The 19,386-nt window shown below is 37.7% G+C and overlaps 1 protein-coding gene across 7 annotated transcripts; it reads right to left on the bottom strand.

Annotated features, from left to right (window-relative positions):
* Positions 1–1,918: 1,918 nt before the first annotated feature.
* On the bottom strand, positions 1,919–18,792 carry ACBD4 (acyl-CoA binding domain containing 4). 7 transcript variants are annotated; one of them, XM_058182344.1, is made up of 12 exons: positions 18,650–18,729; positions 17,080–17,198; positions 15,415–15,502; positions 14,520–14,640; positions 13,082–13,166; positions 11,515–11,647; positions 9,826–9,927; positions 8,228–8,328; positions 6,124–6,199; positions 4,044–4,261; positions 2,700–2,753; positions 1,919–2,269 (listed from the first exon to the last, which is right to left on the bottom strand). In XM_058182344.1, exons 3-12 carry the CDS (start codon positions 15,494–15,496, stop codon positions 2,159–2,161), a joined length of 1,083 nt encoding a protein of 360 aa, XP_058038327.1. In that variant the 5' UTR covers positions 15,497–15,502; positions 17,080–17,198; positions 18,650–18,729; the 3' UTR covers positions 1,919–2,158. The 7 variants fall into 7 exon arrangements, with proteins under 7 accessions (XP_058038327.1, XP_058038326.1, XP_058038325.1 ...); XM_058182343.1 differs by having other exon boundaries at positions 17,080–17,183; positions 18,650–18,700; XM_058182342.1 differs by lacking the exon at positions 17,080–17,198 and having other exon boundaries at positions 18,650–18,791.
* Positions 18,793–19,386: the final 594 nt, after the last annotated feature.

Here is a 19,386-nt window from a genome sequence, read left to right as displayed (position 1 = left end):
TGTTTTAAATGTGGGTTTTATATTCTGTAAGCTGCCCTGAGTTGCCATGGATGAATAGGTGGCAATATAAATTCAATAAATAAATAAATAAATATTTATTTTAAAAAATAGTTATAGTATTTTAGAAATTATACTATTTTTGTGAGTTTTAAAATATCTTTTGGTCTCTTTTGGTCATCACAAGGAAATGTATTCTAGGGGCTGAAAAAAGAACAGAGGCTACTTGCAGCATGAGTTACAAACAAAATGGTTCAACTCAGATTTACTATTCAGAAAATTGAGGTAATCTCTAGAGATGATAGTGGCATGTAGAGTTGCTTGGAAGAAGAGGGGGTAGGATGGGGAAGGCTACTTGTACAATGCTGTACTTAGCTCCTGATATTTACTCAGAATCTTTTCTTATAATTTGAAATAGTTGGTACAGGTCCAATCCTCTTGAGCAACATAAGATAAATGTGTTTCTTCGGCTATATGAGCTTTTAAAGATTTTCTTCTTCAGGCGAGATATACTAAATAACTCCTTCAGATTTGCCTTACTGATTTGAGTGGATCTCTCACTTTCTGGTGTCCGTATAAGTGTCTTAATATATTTCATTTTGTCAGCAATCTTCTTGTAATCCTCAGAACTGGATGCAGGTATTTTTATGTTAACTATATGCATTGCTTCCAAAATGAAGAGATAGATAGTAAGGAATTTCAGTACTGAGGGAAAGGCATCACTGTTCATTCTCAGAGGGATGCTTTAGCCTCTGATTTTAAGTTGAGGTATGAGATTAGTCACTATCATGTCAAGTTGTCAATCTCTTGTTTCTAGAGTCGATAGTAAGAACCTGATAGTAGCAAATGTGAAAGACTCTCTCTGTTATGTGATCATTTCAATAGCACGATGCTCACATTAACCCTTTGAACTGACAGCTTGACCAGTATTTCCAATTGTTGATCCTTTAGTTGAAAGAGGAAGCACAGGCAAATAAACAGAAATTTCTTCTTAGGAATTATTTTTTTAACCAGGGGTTTTGGGTTTTTTTTGCGGGGGGTGGGGACAAGTAGGTGTTATAGACAAAGAAGGAGAATGGAGTTTCTTTATTTAGTATGAAACTATTTTTCACAGCTATAATGGCTTTAAGCTGTAATGATTTTTTGTCTGGGACAAAAAAAGACTTTGCCATATTCATTTTTCCTTACATATTGGGGAGCTGGTAGCAGAAATATTCCTTTCCTGGACTAGTTAAAAGTTTGTTTACCATTCCCATGCCCTTCAATTTCAGAATGAAAGTAGAGTTAAAGGTTCCTTTTTTAGAAAACCACCACAAAGTTAAAGTCCATTGTCTTATCAGGATATATGTTGTCAAAGCATTATTTTCCTTTTGCACCAGAGGTGGGTTTCAGCAGGTTCTGACCAATTCTGGAGAACCGGTAGTGGAAATTTTGAGTAATTCGGAGAACCAGTAGTAAAAATCTGACTGGACCCGCCCCCATCTATTCTCTGCCTTGGGAAGAAATGGGGCCGGTTTAGCTCAGGCTGGTAAGGCCTGTTATTAAGAACACAAAGCCTGCAATTACTGCAGGTTCGAGCCCGGCCCAAGGTTGACTCAGCCTTCCATCCTTTATAAGGTAGGTAAAATGAGGACCCAGATTGTTGGGGGGGCAATAAGTTGACTTTGTAAAAATATACAAATAGAATGAGACTATTGCCTTATACACTGTAAGCCGCCCTGAGTCTTCGGAGAAGGGCGGGGTATAAATGTAAAACAAACAAAAAAATTTTTTTTGCAGTAACCTTCCCCTGGATTTGGGAGGGAATGGAGATTTTACAGTATCCTTCCCCTGCCAAACCCACCAAACCACACCCACAGAACCGGTAGTAAAATTTTTTGAAGCCCACCAGTTTTGCACCTTTCTTCATGCTGACAGAATAAGGACTCTGCAAATTTTCCTTTGCACTCACCTTTATCTTTATTTTACATTTAGTTGTAGAAAATCAAAGTGTATTAAATATCTTCTACTCTGAACCACAGGATTGTAGTAAGATAGATTGATAAATATGAATTTTTGGTAAATGTTGGTAGTGGTCTAATGTTTGAAGTTCAAACCCAACTTCTGAGACATTTCCAGGAAGTTTTTCCTCCCTTACTATTATTAAACGACAATAAAGAATTCATCGCTTCTGTCTATGGAAGTACCAAAGTAGCCACTGGACAACAAAAGGCCAAGCCAGCAAGAAAAACCAGGTATGAGGAGACAGATGTACAGGCCAACTTGGCAGTTCCTGTGAGATAAAAAAAAATGGCAGAGACTGTAGAAAAAATTGGAAGTGCTTGTCAACCTTCCTGGATTCCAGGAATTCCAAACAAAGGAGATCTGCTTTCTACAATCTATTTAATATTTCGCAGATTAAGATTCAGATAAAAATGATTAATAAGTGAAAGTAACCACTTTTGAAGTTTTATTCATTAATCAATTATTCTTACTGCTTAATGGGGATTGATAGTGTGGAAGGGGAGGAGTAAATATGTTAATACTAATAGAAAACATTTTGACATAAGCTTAGAGGAGTCTTGCGCCTTACTACTATTGCTGTCAATATTTGTCATTTAAGGCTGCACTCCTCTTCAAATTAGCAGCCAATTATCTGATACCATCTAGATACCTGCTTGTATCAATGCATTTGGAAAATTTCCCATCATGAGTCCCCATACCTTTGCATCAGGTTCTTTGGATGGAAGGCAAGGTTTCAACATGGATGTATGGTGCTGAAAGACAGAAAAATCAAGATGGTTGTAACAACTAGAACACTCCTCTTGTCTAATTCTATTTTCTAAGCAATTCTGTTGAAAGTATATTTCAGATATCAGAATAATTGGGGGTAACTTTATACATGGATGGGAAATGGGAGATACATGTAAATTTTTAACAATGTTTTTAAAATCGGAATCCTTGGCAATTGTATGTTATTTTACAACTCTTGCCTATATCCTTTTATACAAAAATGTGACTTAAGGCAGATGCCTTTTCTTTTTTTGTATTTGTTTTAAATATACCATAAGTATTTTGTTTTGTTTTTTACGGAAACACTTGCTTTCTTCTCTTAACAGATTTTGCCACTGCCACTTAGTGTGAAATCAGACAATTATCAACTTATCCAGATAGTCAGTAGGGTTATAAAATAACAATGATTGTAACAGTACAGAAACATCAGTAAAAGCTGGTGTGGGGGAGGGGGGCTACGGATGACAGAAATAAATAAAGATAAATGCAATATCTTTATTGAGACCTAAGGTGAGGATTTAGAAGTATATTGAGAACAAAACAGAATAATAGTACAAAGTAGAATTCAGCAGCTATAGCTAAACAGCTATGACCCTATACAAGTCAGCTTGAAAAAGCTGCCTGGAAAGTGAATTCAGGAACCCTAATGCAGCCAGCTAAAAGGGTCTTGCCCACTTTCCTCCAGAGCAATAGATACAGCTTTGATGCATATCAGATTCTTTTTTAAAGATCTTAATACACAAGCAGTGTACTGCTTGTACTGATGAAGATATGAAGAATTTCACCATGTGAAAAAATGCACTACAGTACTAGAGAAAAATTAGGATCTTCTGTTTGCATTTTGATTCTACTTTAGGATTTTACCCTAATAAACTAATGCAATGTGGGCAGCCCTTCAGCATGATAGCACCCTATTGCTCTTTTAAGGCTGAATTAGTTTATAAAGAATTTGTTACAGAGTACTCTGTGCTTACAGTTCTAAAATTGTAATTCTGAAATTTTCCCTGTCATTCTCCCCACACTATCTTTTGTTACTCCTCTCCCTCTCTTCACCCTATATCTCCTCATTTCCATCAAATAGGATTAGGGTTAGGGTTGAACTTTTAGAGCTGCAGTTTTCAAAATCTCTATGGAAAAACTCCAAGACTTTTGATTTGCAATTTGTCCCCCACATAGTCATTTTTCATATGTTGCTTTTAGAGCTTTCTGAGCTCAGCAGTGATTTGTACTTTTATAAACCAAATGCTAGTCAGCTATTAGAGGAAGCAATATACCTGCAAAGCTGCCCATGATTCCAAATTGTTGAGTCTTTCCATCACTTTTTTCATATCCTGCTGCAAAGCTTGAATGGTCCTTATCACCTGCAAGGTCATGTCCTTCTGGGTCAAGACATTTATCTGGCGCTCTCTGATGGCTTCAGGGTTTTGGCTGATCTCAGGTGGTGAGATCTGCAGGTGTATAAGATGAGATGAACCCAAAAGATCCATTGAAGCTGTAGCAAAAAAAAAAAAAAGGATAGATAATGAGACCTCGCTATTTTAAATGAAGAATGTCCCACAATTTAAATCTACCTGGATACCATATCTATCCTAGTGTGTCAGATTTAGATGGGAAGACGGAGAATAAGATTTAAGGGACTTACATGGTTTCATTTGAATGCAGCATTTGAGCTTCTTTCCACTTGCAATAAAGGGTGGATAACCTAAATATAAGGGGTTCCAATGCATCGAAACTAATGATAGGTTCATGTATTCCACTGAAAATAGCAGAGCCAAACCTTATTTGGAAGCTATGAAAATAAAGGAAACATTGTTCCTAGCCCCTAATGTTTTAAGCTAATCAAACAGGGCAATCAATAAAAACAAGGTAAGGGAAGTGACAGAAACTGAAGGGAAGAATAGTGACCAGTTAAATCTACACTGGTATGTTACTAATCTTCCTCAAGGTCAAGACTTGAGCTGATCAGGAGAATCCTCCAACATAACCAAGGTAAGAAAGGATATCTCTGCATTATCAGTTAAACTTTATGCTATACAAGGCAGCCAATCACTGAAGGATACCTATATTCAGGGTTTGTACATTGTGCTCCAGAAAACCACTATCTCCAGCTTCTTGAACAATGTTAAGGAGGTAATGACTAGTTGTGGGTAGTGGTGGGTATATGACTGCAGTTTACAAATGGCCAGTTCTGGTGTCCAGTTTACAAATGACCTAGAACAGATTTTGGAAGCTGGTATACAACATGCTTGTTTTGAGTAGTAATTTCTCTACTATGCTTTCCCTAACTGGATATTGTCTAGGTGCTTTGAATGTTCTGCTGACTGAAAATTGTGGAAGGTATTGTTCTAACATATCTATGAAAGACAAGATTGGAAGATGATACTGCTACAAGAATCAGTTGAGTCCAACAAGATACTGAATAAAAATATAGGATAAGATTATCAATCCCTGATGAGTAAAACTTGTAATTTAGCTTTTGAATGGAATTATTGTTGCATGTTTCCCACCCTTTTTTTTAAACAAAAGATCCTAAATTGGGAAGACATATTTTCACTACATTTTTCAAATAAAATGCTCCTTGTAGTAAATCATAAAATCAGGAAGGAAATACTATAAACTATATCTGTCTATAGGAATAATACTGAATGGGAAAGGACTTTCACATAATGGTTTATTCAACCTCCAAGCTCTGCTCTCATCATGTTTTAATACAGCTCTTGACATTCAATTTTAGTTCCAAATGATCTTAGCCTTGGCATAATTTCCCTCTCTTTTCCATTGATTAATGTGTAAATGGAAGTGGATAATATATCTTGGTCATATTCCTGGTTGGCTCTGGCTGAAATACTTTATAAAATAATTGGGCAGAATCCTACAACATAGAATAGAATAGAATAGAATAGAATTTTTTATTGGCCAAGTGTGATTGGACACACAAGGAATCTCTCTCATTTCTACCTCACTCCTTCTGAAAACTTACTTTTATGGCTGCCCAACTCGATATCTAACCCTATTTACTTTTTGTTCTCATCTTTTCTCTCAGGGATCATTTCTACAGTGGAAACACAACAGAATATATATTGTGGCTGTCCTTTTAGTAGTAAAAACATATGTTCTCTGCCAAACTTATACATTTTAACTTTGCCTTCATTACTTCAGAATGAAAGCAAATTAATTCTTTTTCAGACCTGTTTGCACTCGTGGATGAAACATAGGATTTTGTTGCCAAATGCATGAGCCACAACGCATATAGGCATGTCCTAGACCTGTCTCTGTGCTTTCTTTCTGAAGCAAAAGATTAGGTGTCCCTTCTATTTATCTTCCTTCTCCAGCTAAGGATACTCTAAAACTTACATCCTGTTTTCTCTGTAGCTTGATTCCTGGGAGGGTTGCTCAAGGGAAAGCTTTGTTTGGCTGATAGCCTTCTGGCCTATGGAGAAAGAAAAAGTAAAAACTAGACTTTTAGAATCAGGGATTTTTGCCACTTTAATTACTACAGTGTTCCCTCTCCCAATTCAAATTAAAATGAAGATTAACTGTTAGGAAATTACCTAGTTTTCTGTTGGAAACCTTACAAAATGCCTTAAGGTATTACAAATGTTATTCTGTGGAGAGAAAAATCATAATGTAGTCCTAGAGCTACTGAATCTGTAGTAGGGGGCCTGAGAGGCCAAATATTCAAGTGGGACAATGGCCCTCCTTAGCAATGGTGTGGGTGGGATGGGGGTGGGGGACGGGGACTTGTAACCCAGTTTTTTTAACAACAGAACACTAAAAGCCAAACATGAGATACTTTTTATCTCCCTATTGTTATTTCTAATAGGTTTTCAAATTTTACTTCTCACAGTTTATATGTGTATAAATAAGTGAAAATTAAACAACCAAGTGGTTTTGTCTCAGTCCATCTGCTTAGATCTTGCAAGCCTTAATGAACTAAAAAAACAACCACCCACCTTTGATCAATGTTGCATATTTTATCTTACCTAAATTCTTGTATCTAGAAAGGAACTTTGCTTTAGTTTGACTGAACAGCTCAAATTACACAAGTCATTCCATATCCTTAAAAGATGGATCTTTAGATAAACATGGTTTAGGACCATGGGCTGATTAAATGTCTTTTAAAGACTCTGATCACAGCAAAATTAGTTATATGATAAAATTTATTAGAAATAGCAAAACTGACAATGGAAGAGCAGAAAATAATTTCTTGAACTCCCTAAACAATTAAATTTGTCAGTGTAGGATCAGAAGACTCTTCCTCACGGTTTCCTAACTCTGCTACAGCTCTGGCTCAGTGATCGTTTTTTATGCTGTTTCTTCATAATCTTTATTTCCTCCACACCAGCAACTTAAAGCTGCCTTTAATTGTTCCAATTTTAAAATATTTTTCCCTCTTTTGCTTACACAATTTTTGCTGCAGATATGATCCATCAGTGATATGATTACTGGTGCAATCAGGAGCGGGATCTACACAGTTTCTACTGCTTTCTTTATGTTCATGGAGGTATATCCACTTCCTTCTTGCCCCTGGGCATTACCCTTCAAAGCCATTCTTGCTTGGGCTGCAAGAGGATCTGGACACACAGAGGCCTTTGCCCATGTAATGCCTGCTAGGGGCTCTCTGAAGCACTTGTGAAGTCTTACAGAGATTCCTGGTACGTGCAAGTTTATAAACACAAATTTAATATTCTTTTGGAAGAGGGATAGACTTGTTATTTTAAGCTAAGGCTTGTCAGAACACTAGTTCTGTGCTGCAGAGTGGTTAAACTAGGAATGAGTTGGGTTTTGTCAATAATGCTTCAAGAAGTGAAGCATTATCAGTTCACTGCTTCTGGCAAAAGATAATTTTGGTGTTGTGGTAGTGCCATTTTTCCTACTGAATAAGCCACTTCTAGGTGCTGCTGGCCATGGCCTCTTGATGGCAGCAGTAGCTGAGATGGAGTTTGCTTATTATTGATGGCTCCTTCCTGTTTTATCTGTGGCATCTCTCCACTCCTGTAATTTGGCAGCTGGGTTATTTTTGACATGGGTTTAGCACTCTTTCAGAAAAGTGCTAGACCTGTATTTAGAAACAGATGAATTGACAAGCAGCATAGACCATCTCTGTGCCTGAGCTGTTTACTTATTTATTTATCAGATTTATACAATTGGCCATCTCATGAGAATGCTTGATGGGAGGAAAAACAAAACAGAAGAAACTACCAAGCGCTTTTTAAAAAATTGGCTTTACATTCAAACATCCAGAATACCACCAACTACCAACCACTACCTTTGCTACTGAAGCAGAATAGTGATCAACAATAAGGACAACACAATTTACAATGGCATACTTTTCGAGCAACTTGTGACCTGGATAACAGCATTTTAGCATAGACCATTCGGTTGTGTTTAAAGCAGAGTTTTTAAGTTAAGCCTCTTCCTTCTCTTTTCATTTTCATTCCTTGTATCATTTCATCACCTGATGAGGTTCCACCTGTTCTACGCTATCACAGAACACCTCATTCTCGGAATCATTTGTCACATGGCTGTTCTTTATAGCTTTGTTAGCAAGGCCAGGTCCTGCAAGAGGAAAAAATGTCTCAGAATAAAAATAATAAAGTAGACTAAGAAAAAGCAGAGCAGAATACTCTGGTTGTGAATACGTATGCAAGTGATTGCATCTTACAAAATTTGAAAATCCAGATGTCAGGTGTTATGTCTTTCTCCATAAACTAAATCCAATAAGGGACGCTTTAGTACCTTACTAAAGTTTTAAGTGTTTAGAAGCAAGAGATGATGGATGGATGATCCTTTTTTTTTTTTTTTTGCTGTTATGATTTGCTTTTCCCTTCCTCTCTCTCTTTTCTTTTTTCTTTTTAGGTAGGTGACATGACTAGAAGTTAGATAGGATAGACAGAAAAAGTTTTTTTTTTAAATAAAATGTGACATGATTAAAAGCTAGAATAAGTGATAGAAATAAGAGAAGGAGGAATATTAGTGTATACACTTTATAATAATAAAAGAAATAAGATATAATATGGAATAATTGAATAATGATGGACTATAACCTAATATAAATGTGTATTATTATTATTAGAAATACATAAGTTGACTGAATGTAATAATTATGATCGATTTTATTAGTTTTATTTGTATTAGAAGGTATGACACCTAGGTGTCCCACTGTTCATGCATTTTGATATTTTTTTACAAAAATAAAAAAATAAAAAACTTAAAGTTTTAAGTGTTTAAAACTGTTTTTGTGGACATATTATTTAAATTGGCTTTGCAAAATGCCAGATCCATGAGAGTCTGAGAAGTAATTGCAGTGGATATACATTTTATAAAGAAAAATAAATCTGAATTGCATAGGTACCTTATCTGATTTACACAAGAGAAGGAAAATAATATACAGTAGTCTGATTTGATCCAATTACTTAGATTATGTACAGCATATTAAGATCCAATAATCAAGCTGGGCATCAATAAGACAATTGGCTGATTTCTAAGTTATGACATCAGTTTTTAGAAAGTGGAAGGATAAGGAGGAAGAAGGAAAGAGCCACCTTCTTCAAATCAGCTATCTCTTGCTCAGATAGAAATGTCAACAAGTTTTGGCTTTGCATAAAATGAAATCCTACATTATTATGGCTTCTCTGAAGAAAACCTGAAAGTTTAAGTTATTTGAGCAAGGTTACAATCCAGAGATCCAATGTTCTATCACAATGACAGCATTGGTTACTTTAAAAGACATCTTTTGAAGAATGAAGTAATTTCACCCTCTCACTACACACTTAGTTCTTAATGACTGAATTCATAAGGGGCAAGAAGCAGGCTACCAGCTCTTCCAATTATACAAATATAATTTCCTCATAGGGGTAAATGCTTGCAGTGAAGGCAAAATCTGCCCTCTGCTTTGACATGGAGTAGCTTCACTCCATAACAATGATCCTACAGTAAAAATGACTGCATTATTCAATCTAAAGTGAAAGGAACGCACATTATCTACTGGGATTACATGTAGTATACACAGGGTACGTACATCGCCCCATTATAGCATTTATGAGATGCACTTGCCTGCTTGCTTCCATTCTTCATATACTAGTGGATTTGGACAGATTTCAGCAAGTCCATCTAATGAACTGTTTTGCAAAGATGCAGTCTCTGAGTCTGATTTAACTGCAAAAGAACAGAATGTTTTTCAATGTTGATCATTAAAAGTCTGGGGTGTATTAGTTTTCCCTATCAGTACTACATCTTTGGTATTAGGGTTAGGTTTGGGATTAGGTCTAGTAGAAATGATTCAATGTAGACCTAGTAGAGCTACAGATTAGGTCTGTAGAAATGATTCAATGAAGTGCTTTGCTGGATCTGTACTTCAAAGCCAATAAGCTCTCTAGCTCCTTGAAAGGTTGACATGGCTGCTTTTAAGGACCTCGGCAAAGATGGATTTCAAATCTAAGCACACATGCCCAGAAACTTTAAGACAGCCTCTACACACTTGTGCCAAATCTTTGATCCTATATGATGCCTTGGAAGCTTTGAGGAACCAGTCCAGTTCTTGCCAAATGATTTGTATAGTCTTGCTTCACACTATGCTTTAATTTAATTTAAGCACAAGAGTATTATTTATTGAAATTAATGGCCAGAAGGCAAATAATATCCAAGCCGGGCATGACTGTTTCCAGGTCTCTGGAATTCCAAGTCAAGCTCATGGTTTAAAATGGATGATTAGCAGAGAGGGGAGTAGTTACAGAACAGAGCAAGCAAAGAGCTCTTTAACTACTCTCGCAGTATGGAACAGTTTGGGCAGAAACGGCATCTTGGCTGTAAAGATCTTTTCATGTGTTCTTTAATATTCGGAAAAGAAAGTTCCTAAAAGATGGTTGGAGACTCCTATCACACTTTTCATTCAGGAGCTGAGGTTAGCATGCACAGAACTCCCTTCTCCTAATTTATCCCAAAACCTTTCTACAGTGTTGCACAGTGAGCCATGAATTACTCATCCTATTTTAGCTTGAACTATACATTAAGGAAGTCACTATTGCCTATATTCACACAACTTTTTAAAAACCAGATTAACAACTACTTTTCTGGGTTCACACAATACACTGAATCATAAGCCAAACAAGCTTGATTTATATTATTGTTCAGCTACAAAATATTAACCACAGTTAATCCTAACCAGATGTAATATTGTATGTTTTGATTGAATACCTGCTAGATCTTTAACTAACCTGAAAAGTGTGTTATAAACCCAGCCATTGAGGGTTTTTTGTTCATCACTGCAGGAAGAGGTTAAGAGTTGGGGACAGGCCAAATTTCGTTAAGTCAACTGATCCCAAGCTGTTTGGTAGATCTTTTGAGTGCTGCTTCCTGTGCCAAAATCCCAAACAAGTCAAAACAGGTTTGTTTGCTCCACTCCAAACTGATGAGCTACTTGAGCAATTTGAAGTTAGGTCAAAAACCCATCTAGTTGAAACTCCCTGGCCTAGAGGACCAATGTTCCATAACCAAACGTGTCTATCAAGATCTTTAAATTCCCAAGAAGAAAATACTCTGTGCACTAAATTGCATGGAAGCATCAGCAAAGTGACTTCACACAGGAGAAGCCAAAGAGCCAAGAAGAAGGGAGAGAGAAAGATTACTTTTAAGTTTAGGTTGTGGGTCTTGAATTGTAAAGAGTATAGCTATGTAATCATAGCTGCTGGTGAAAGTATCCCAAATGCCTCCCTCTCAACCTGCTTTTGCTACTCATAAGCATACCTGATTTTTTCTTGAAGAAGGATTCAGGCGGTCTGGGCATATCATGGATCACTTCATAGAGGGGCTCAAAGTATACAAACATATCCTCCGAAGCTTTGTCCATCGGCACAGTGTTGATGACCTGCCAGAAAGTCTAGAAGTGATCCCAGGTGGTACAACACATTCCCTGGGTCCCCATGAGAGATCTGGAAGCAGTTGCAGTCATGGCATTGTTGAAACAAAAAAAGCAAGACCTGACCTACTGGGAGGCTCCTGAGATGCCTTCTTGGTTTTCATACAAGAAGAATAGCAGGATCTCTACTTGCACTCAATAAAGGCATTCCAGCTCATAGATGGGTCCCTATCTGGGAAGTTCTTCCTTGCTTGTTTTCCATTTAAATATTTTTAGAATTAGTTGAATTTCACTAAATTGGCCAGAAGACTTATTTTTGAAGTAAGGAAAAAGAAGCAATGGATTTTTCTAAGTAGAATGTCTTGAATATGAAGTCAAAATGACACTCATGCAGGAGGTTTTTTTTTTTTTTTGCAGTTGTTCTACATCTTTTACTATAAATATGAAGATCAGAAGCTTGAAGCAGAGTAAAGGGCAGAGGAGTGAAAATGGTCAAATTATGACATAAATCTGCCTGCAATACAAATCTCCAAACTTAGATTCTGCTAATACTTTCCAATTAAGCATGTAAATATTAGTATGCACCTGTGTTTCCCCAAGAATAAGACTGGATCTTGTTTTCAGGGGGTGTGTCTTATTTTTTCCCCAATGTATAGAAGGCCCACTACTACTTCTTGCTTGTGGTGGGGCAGGAGGTCATGTGATGCACCAGTGCTGCTGCTGTGAAGCAGGAGTGTGTGTGGGGGGTGGTGGAGCTACCACATGGGCCTCGCACTGGCTTACTTCAGGGTCCCTCAGCCAGGCTCCCACACCCCAACATCCGCCTCGCCTTGAGGCCGTGGCATCATCACACTGCTTGAACTCCTGCTCCATTGCAGACATAAGCAAGCAGAAGTGGGCTGGCGGCTAGATAGGCTCCTGCTGCACATGGCTGTCGGTGTTGCCGCCACGAGGCAGATATCGTGCCTCGATGGCCTGGCTGTGAAGGCCCTGATATAAGTTGGTGCAGGGTGTGTGGGGCAGTTCCACCTCCCCCTGCCTTTCCTCCTAGCTGCAGCACTGTGAGCAACCAGATGGAATGGTGGGCAGACGACTGAACACTCTTAAGTAGAGTTTATTTTGGGGTAGGGCTTATATAAAAGCACGCTAGGGCTTATTTGCAGAATAGTTCTTATTTTTGGAGAAACAGGGTAATAGCTATTATGATATAATAATTAGCATGTTTGTAGTTAGTATATAGTTAGAACATTACCAAATCAAATATATATATATATATAGTTGTATGAATTTTAAGTCCTCAAACATTCAAGCTGAATTTCCTGTCATTTCTTTCTTGTCTTCTCTCCTCTGCATCTTTTAGCAACCCACTTACAGTGACACACCCCACTATAAGGAGTTCCCACAACAACCTCATCCAAGCGCAACCAACTGACATTAATATTTTGCACCATTTACCTTCTGGGCTGCCTTCTTCATTTCCATAATATAAGCAGCCATGGCTTCCTCTTTGGTCATCTTTCCCAAGCTTTTCCAGGCATCCCTGCCAAAACCCCAAAATATCTCTTATCTTGGGCAAGAGCTTCAATAAAAAAAAAAACAACACAACCTGCCAGAGGTTGAACTAGTTTGAAATTCAGAATCTCTCATAATGGTTCTTTCTTAAGGAGAACTAGGGATAATCACTCAAGGATGACTGGTCATCAGTTTGTGTATGCTATGAATCATTTTCTCTATTTCAATTTCATAAATACTTTAAAAATATTTACAGTCCAGTTTGAACATTTCAAGCAGAGGACACTATTTAAAACAAATATAAATTTTTAAAAACGGATTGGCTTTGCAAGAAGTTCTAACTGAGGTAATTCCATTGACATTCATATGATTTAGATTAATAATGGATCTACAGCAAGAATAATTAAGCCTGGATCCAATTCAGTTAAAAAATAGCAAGTGACAATGATAAAAATAATGGAATGATAGAATTTATATGAGAAACTCCAAAAAAAAGAAAGACTTGTAGCTCTTCTAGTCTGTAGTCAAAATCAGTGATGTTCGAGAGGGAGGCAATGTCAAAATAGGCCAGATGACAGTTGCACCTTGGGAATAAAGTCCCACTTTTTGTATACATGCAAATGTCAAACGGGTGGGACTTTGGGTGATGTCATCCAGTAGTGGGTTTCAGATTTTTTTACTGCCAGTTCTGTGGGTGTGGCTTGGTGGGTGTGGTATGGCTTGGTGGGTTGGTGGCTTAGTGGGCGTGGCAGGGGAAGCATACTATAAAATCTCCATTCCCACCCCACTCCAGGGGTAGGTTACTGCAAAATCCCCATTTCCTCCTGATCAGCTGGGAATCGGGAGGCAAATGCGGGCGGGGCCAGTCAGAATTTTTACTACCGGTTCTCCGAACTACTCAAAATTTCTGCTACCGGTTCTCCAGAACTGGTCAGAACCTGCTGAAACCCACCTCATCCCCAACTATTTTGTCCTGTTCTGTAGATAATGCTGTTCCAAATGGACAGCGTCAAAGAAAGCCCTGTTTCTTGTTGTCATAATTCTAGTATCTTTACAGAGGGTGAAACAAAACAGGACAAAAACACTTTGCTGCAATTAGTTTATATAGACACAAATAGCACATCAACTTTTTCACTCTCCAAATCTATAGGACTTTATAGATCAAAAGCAGCAATTTTGTACTGAACTAGTATCCAATGCAATTAAACAATATTAATTGGGTAAGCTTATATATGTCCTTTAGTTCGTAGATATTGTGCCTGCTCTAGCACTGAAATAGCATCAGAGGCTGGATTCTAACAAAGTCTCTTAGCTCAAAACAAACCTCAGAAAAGACAAGGCTTCATTTGGAACTGGGGGAATTTGTCACTGGCTTTCTTACCATTTATATCTGCCAATAGGATCCCAAAATCCTGGCCTTGGGATCTGGCATTGACCCACTGTTGCTTGCTTGTAGTAACCATAAAAACGTAGCATTTCTTCATATGAAGGGCGATAGGAACCTGAGGAAATGGGGAACATGTTCAGGATCCTACATGGAAAGAGGTATTTGATGGCAGGATTTCATTTTTAAGGTTCCCAATCGTGGTGGAACCACTGGCTGAAGGGGAGGGGGAGCCTCTAATGGGAGTAAAACGTCATTCCAATGTAGAGTCTATTTGAGGGAAGAAACATATGAGGTCAAACCCATTAGGTCTATTCCTGATCATTCCCAAGGAAAAGTAACAGTCTGGTGAGATTTTTGTAATAGATGAAAAATAAAATATACATTGGACCTATCCATGAGTTATTATGTTGCTTGTGCCTGACAACAATCTGTCTCCAGCCATAGTATAAATAAAACAATTGAATCTAAGTTCACATAATATTTTTCTTTAGAGCATTTCATAAGGAGGCAATAGGTGCCATATATAAATACATAAATCCAGTGGATTTCAGCCTATTCACTTAAGCTAAATCAGAGATTGCTATGCAGTTGCTCCTTTTGAATATTAACCAATAGTCATTGTTTAAATTCTTCTACCAAGCCTCTGCCAAATTGAGTGCTATATGTAAAGAATGAAAAAAAAAACCTGTAGAATTCTGCATCAACACATACTGCTCAAACTGGAGAAAATAACAGGTTTAACTTCTTTTCTGAATTTAGAAATCTGACTTCTTATTCTTTATGGCTGTTCAGAGAAGCCTGTTGACTTTTGCATTTGGTTTCAACCCTTATAGGTGAGCTTATAGGTACGTTATAGGTAACCTGGAAGGATCCCCAAAGAGATTCTTACCATTCCTGGGCAAGCCTTGAATGACCTGGACAGCTGCTTCAAACTGTGTCTGGCAATTCGCTTCTTCTGTATTCAACCCCATTGGTACCTAGTCAGATTTTTAAAAAGAGGTTGAAATTTGGAGTAGGCAGACTCCAGGGGAAATGGGCATAGAGATGAGTGATGTGGTAGAAAGAAGATGAGTGGTGGAAAGAAGTGTTGGAAAGAAGGATTTTTCTTCCAATGTTTTTCTCCTCTCAGTGACTTATAAGTTACAGCAAGATCCTGTTAGAGAGCTATGCTTGCCCCAAGTTCCTGTTTATTATAATTAACTTTGTTAGTTAAAATTAATAATTGATATTTATACAGAAAAATGTGTTTACAAAAAGTATTTATAAAACAGTTGGAGAAGTTAGTCCATAAAGTCTTAGTTATATAGAAGAGGTAAAAGTCCACAGATATACGGCCAAATTAACTTTCAAATTCTTGACTGAGCTGCAATTTAATCTCTTACTCCTAACGATGATTCCAGATAGTGGGTTCCTAACATTACCAGTCAAAGATATGTGCAGCTATTCTATCTTTCCCTTCTTATCGTATTATCTGCAATTACAGAAAAAGTTTTTTTTTTAAAGTATGAAGTAAACTCTGGAAGGTTAAAGGAAAATAAGTCTCCACACCATTAAATTCTGTGACCAATGTGGAGTGATTGTTGCAGAAAAATCACATCTGGAGACACCTAATTCCAAAATGCATATCTTACTGTGAGACATTCTAGATCTTAGGCAGGGAGAGATTCTCTTAAGAATCTTTCCCATGTGCCATTTTCTCTTATTGAACACTGACACCATACTCAAAAACAACCAGGCACATTTTCTTCTGGCTTAGGTGAGCAAAAGCTCCAGTTTCATGATCTGTGAAGCTTTGGAGGGCTTGAGAATCAGTTGTTTCACTGATGGAATTTTAGTTTCACTTTGCTTTATTGCCGCACCTGAACTTACAGCTTATTTTCCCAGTCAGCCTTAAGAGGAACACTTATCTAATCAGTTTCAAGACTTCATATTGCAATCTACAAATAAAGCTTTTGGGAAGCATGCCCAGGCAGGCAGGCAAAACTAGTGTCATACCAAAACTTGAATTTCAGTTGAAATTCAAAAGCAAAAAACAATTAGGTCTTGCAGCCAGGTAGCTTTGCTATACAGATAGTCCTTGATTTATGACCAAAATGGAACTGAACATTTCTGTTGCTAAAGTGAGACAATTGTCAAGTGAATTTTGCCTCATTTTATGACCTTTCTTGGCACAGTTGTTAAGTGAATTACTGCAGTTAAATTAGTAACATGTTTGTTAAGTGAGTCTAGCTTCCCACTGACTTTGCTTATCAGAGGGTTGAAAAAGATGATCAAATGACTAAGGGATTCTACAACTGTCATAAATACGAATCAGTTGCCAATCATCTGAATTTTGATCATGTGACTATGGGGATGCTGTAATGCTGGTAAGGGTGAAAAACAGTAATCAGTCACTTTTTTCAGCATAGTTGTAACTTTGAACAGTCACTAAAATGAACTGTTGTAAGTTATTAGCTGTAATACCCAGAGTTCAGATTTGTTTGCAAAAAGAAATAAATCTAAGACTATATCTTGAAAACAAATGGGGTGGATGATGATAGCCAGTTTTTCCTACCTTTTATTTATTCTATTAGTCTGGATAGTACTGAGCAAGTGCAACATTGAAGCACCCTTCTGTTGGTTGAAGCACTGATTGGCCCATGTTGTTTCTTGCTTGGCCTAAGTTTTCAAAGACTGAAAGAATTAAGATGACCATAGCCGGTTTCACAATATTTTAGCTTTTCTCAAAACTTGGCAACATTAAGATGTGTGGACTTGGACTACCAAAATTCCCCAGCCAGTTGAAACCTTTATTTCCTATCATTGCCAAGGTTTAAAAAACATTGCTTTAGATCAGAGGTCTTCAAACTTGGCAGCTTTAAGACTTTGGACTTCAACTCCCAGAATTCTCCAGTCAGTATAGCTGGCTGGAGAATTCTGGGAATTGAAGTTCACAAGTCTTAAAGCTGCCAAGTTTGGGGACGCCTGCTTCAAAGGAATTGCTTCTGCTCCTGCCAGAATCCTCTTATCCCATCGCATACGATGCAATGTGACAAACGTGTTAGGCTTTGACATGGGAAATCTAAAATAAGAGTATAGGGTAGAGGCTCTAAATACTGGAAGACAGCATTTGGAAAGATAAGAATTTCCTAGATTAGATCAAAACCTTTTCAAGTCCCAGATTGTATTTCTCTAATTGACCAACCAAATACCAGCTGAAAAACAAACAAAAGGAGCAGGTGTGTAATAGCTTGTTTCACATCCCCCAGCCACTGGCAATGGGACACAGCCTGTCTTTTACTGAATGTGATATTTAATCACATTGCTAAAAAGCTATTGACCATTGTCTGCCATAAATTTTTCTGCAGGTAATCCTGATGTTTACATTAAGAGTACCTACTCCATTGATACCAAGAGATGTCATTTCCTCAAGACAATGCCAATGGAGTATTACATTCAGTCATATTCTATGCCAAGCACTGCAGTCACATGACATGATTTCTGTTTTCAGATCTAAAATCTGTTAATCTGTAAACTATGCCCCTTGTTTGCCTTATCAATGCAACCCATGTTCCAGTACTTCAGGTATTAACTTCGACATCCTCTTCTATCTTTCTCTTGTAAGACATTCCCAACCTCCTCATACAATGCTGACTGAAATGCTTTTTACCTAACTCAGATGAACATCTGTAGCAACCATAAGTGCTGTCTCCCCAAGCATTGCAAAACAAGGATCTGATTTCCTACTCCCATTCCTCCCAAATGCCAAATGCCAATTTTATGTCAATTTTATTTAGTTTACTATTCCTCTGATAATTTTAGATGATACCTCTGCATTTTAAAACCTAAGCTTTCCTATGTGAATCCTGATCACAAATTTCCATCGCCCTCTCCTAATCCTTGTGCATCGGCAGGCCTGCAGCTCTGTTTTGTAACTGCATTTCATGATTTCTTTGTTTCTGGGTCAACGTGGAAGCTCGGGTCTTTACTTCCGTCTTTCTCGGCCTGACGCAAAGATAGGACATCGGCAAGGACTATATCTCCGGCATCTAATGTCCGTTTGGTGAACCTAAATCCGCTGCTCAGCGATGATCCCTTTTTTCCTTTCAACAATTATGACACGGATATCCCTTCACCAGCCCTACCTCGTACTCGGTTGCACAAAGTGCTGTGCTCACTTCCCTCTGTGCCTGCACATCGCGTTTGTCAACTTCTTGTTCATTGCAACAGCAGCTGTTTCAATGTTGACCTTCTGAGTCCCGCCCATAATCGCCCATATCACGGTGAAGCGAAATTCAGCAAATCATTGCACAGCCGAGAAGGTTACGCCTATCACCTCGGCTAATCAACAGAAGCAGATTCCCCTGTCTTGCTGCTACAGACCTCTCTTTATTATCTTGTGCCTCGCCGTGAGTTTTGTTTCGCACCTCTATAAATTTACCTGTAAAATGTGCCTGCCAGCGCCTCCTCCTGGGAAAGAGCTGCTTTTTCTCCGTTTAATGAGTCAGTTCTTGGGTTCATTCGAAATGCACACATGCAGATGTGGTTTCCTGAATGTTTCTTGTAAACTATATAATTGCCAACCTCGTGAATTACTTGTACGGAGTTTCTTCAGCACTTGTCAATGTGAGCTGAAAAAACTTATCAGAAGAGCCTGAAAGTCACAGCAAGAGATTGTAAAAATCACATGGAATCACTATTCAACTTATTTATTAATTTGAATGAAAAGTATTGGTTTCTTTTCCTTAGCAAAAAAAGCAGGGTGGAAGTGTTACCAAGTTGGATATATTGTTGTAAATTTATGCTAAATATTTATGCTAAATACGAAGCCAATATATTATAGAAACAATTGAACTTTGGGGCCACCTTGGCTGCAAAATTT

This window comes from Ahaetulla prasina, chromosome 4, assembly GCF_028640845.1.
Source record: "Ahaetulla prasina isolate Xishuangbanna chromosome 4, ASM2864084v1, whole genome shotgun sequence".
Classification (NCBI taxonomy): Eukaryota; Metazoa; Chordata; class Lepidosauria; order Squamata; family Colubridae; genus Ahaetulla; species Ahaetulla prasina.
Note: the sequence above shows the minus strand (reverse complement) of the source record. Positions and strands in the feature narration are given on the sequence as shown.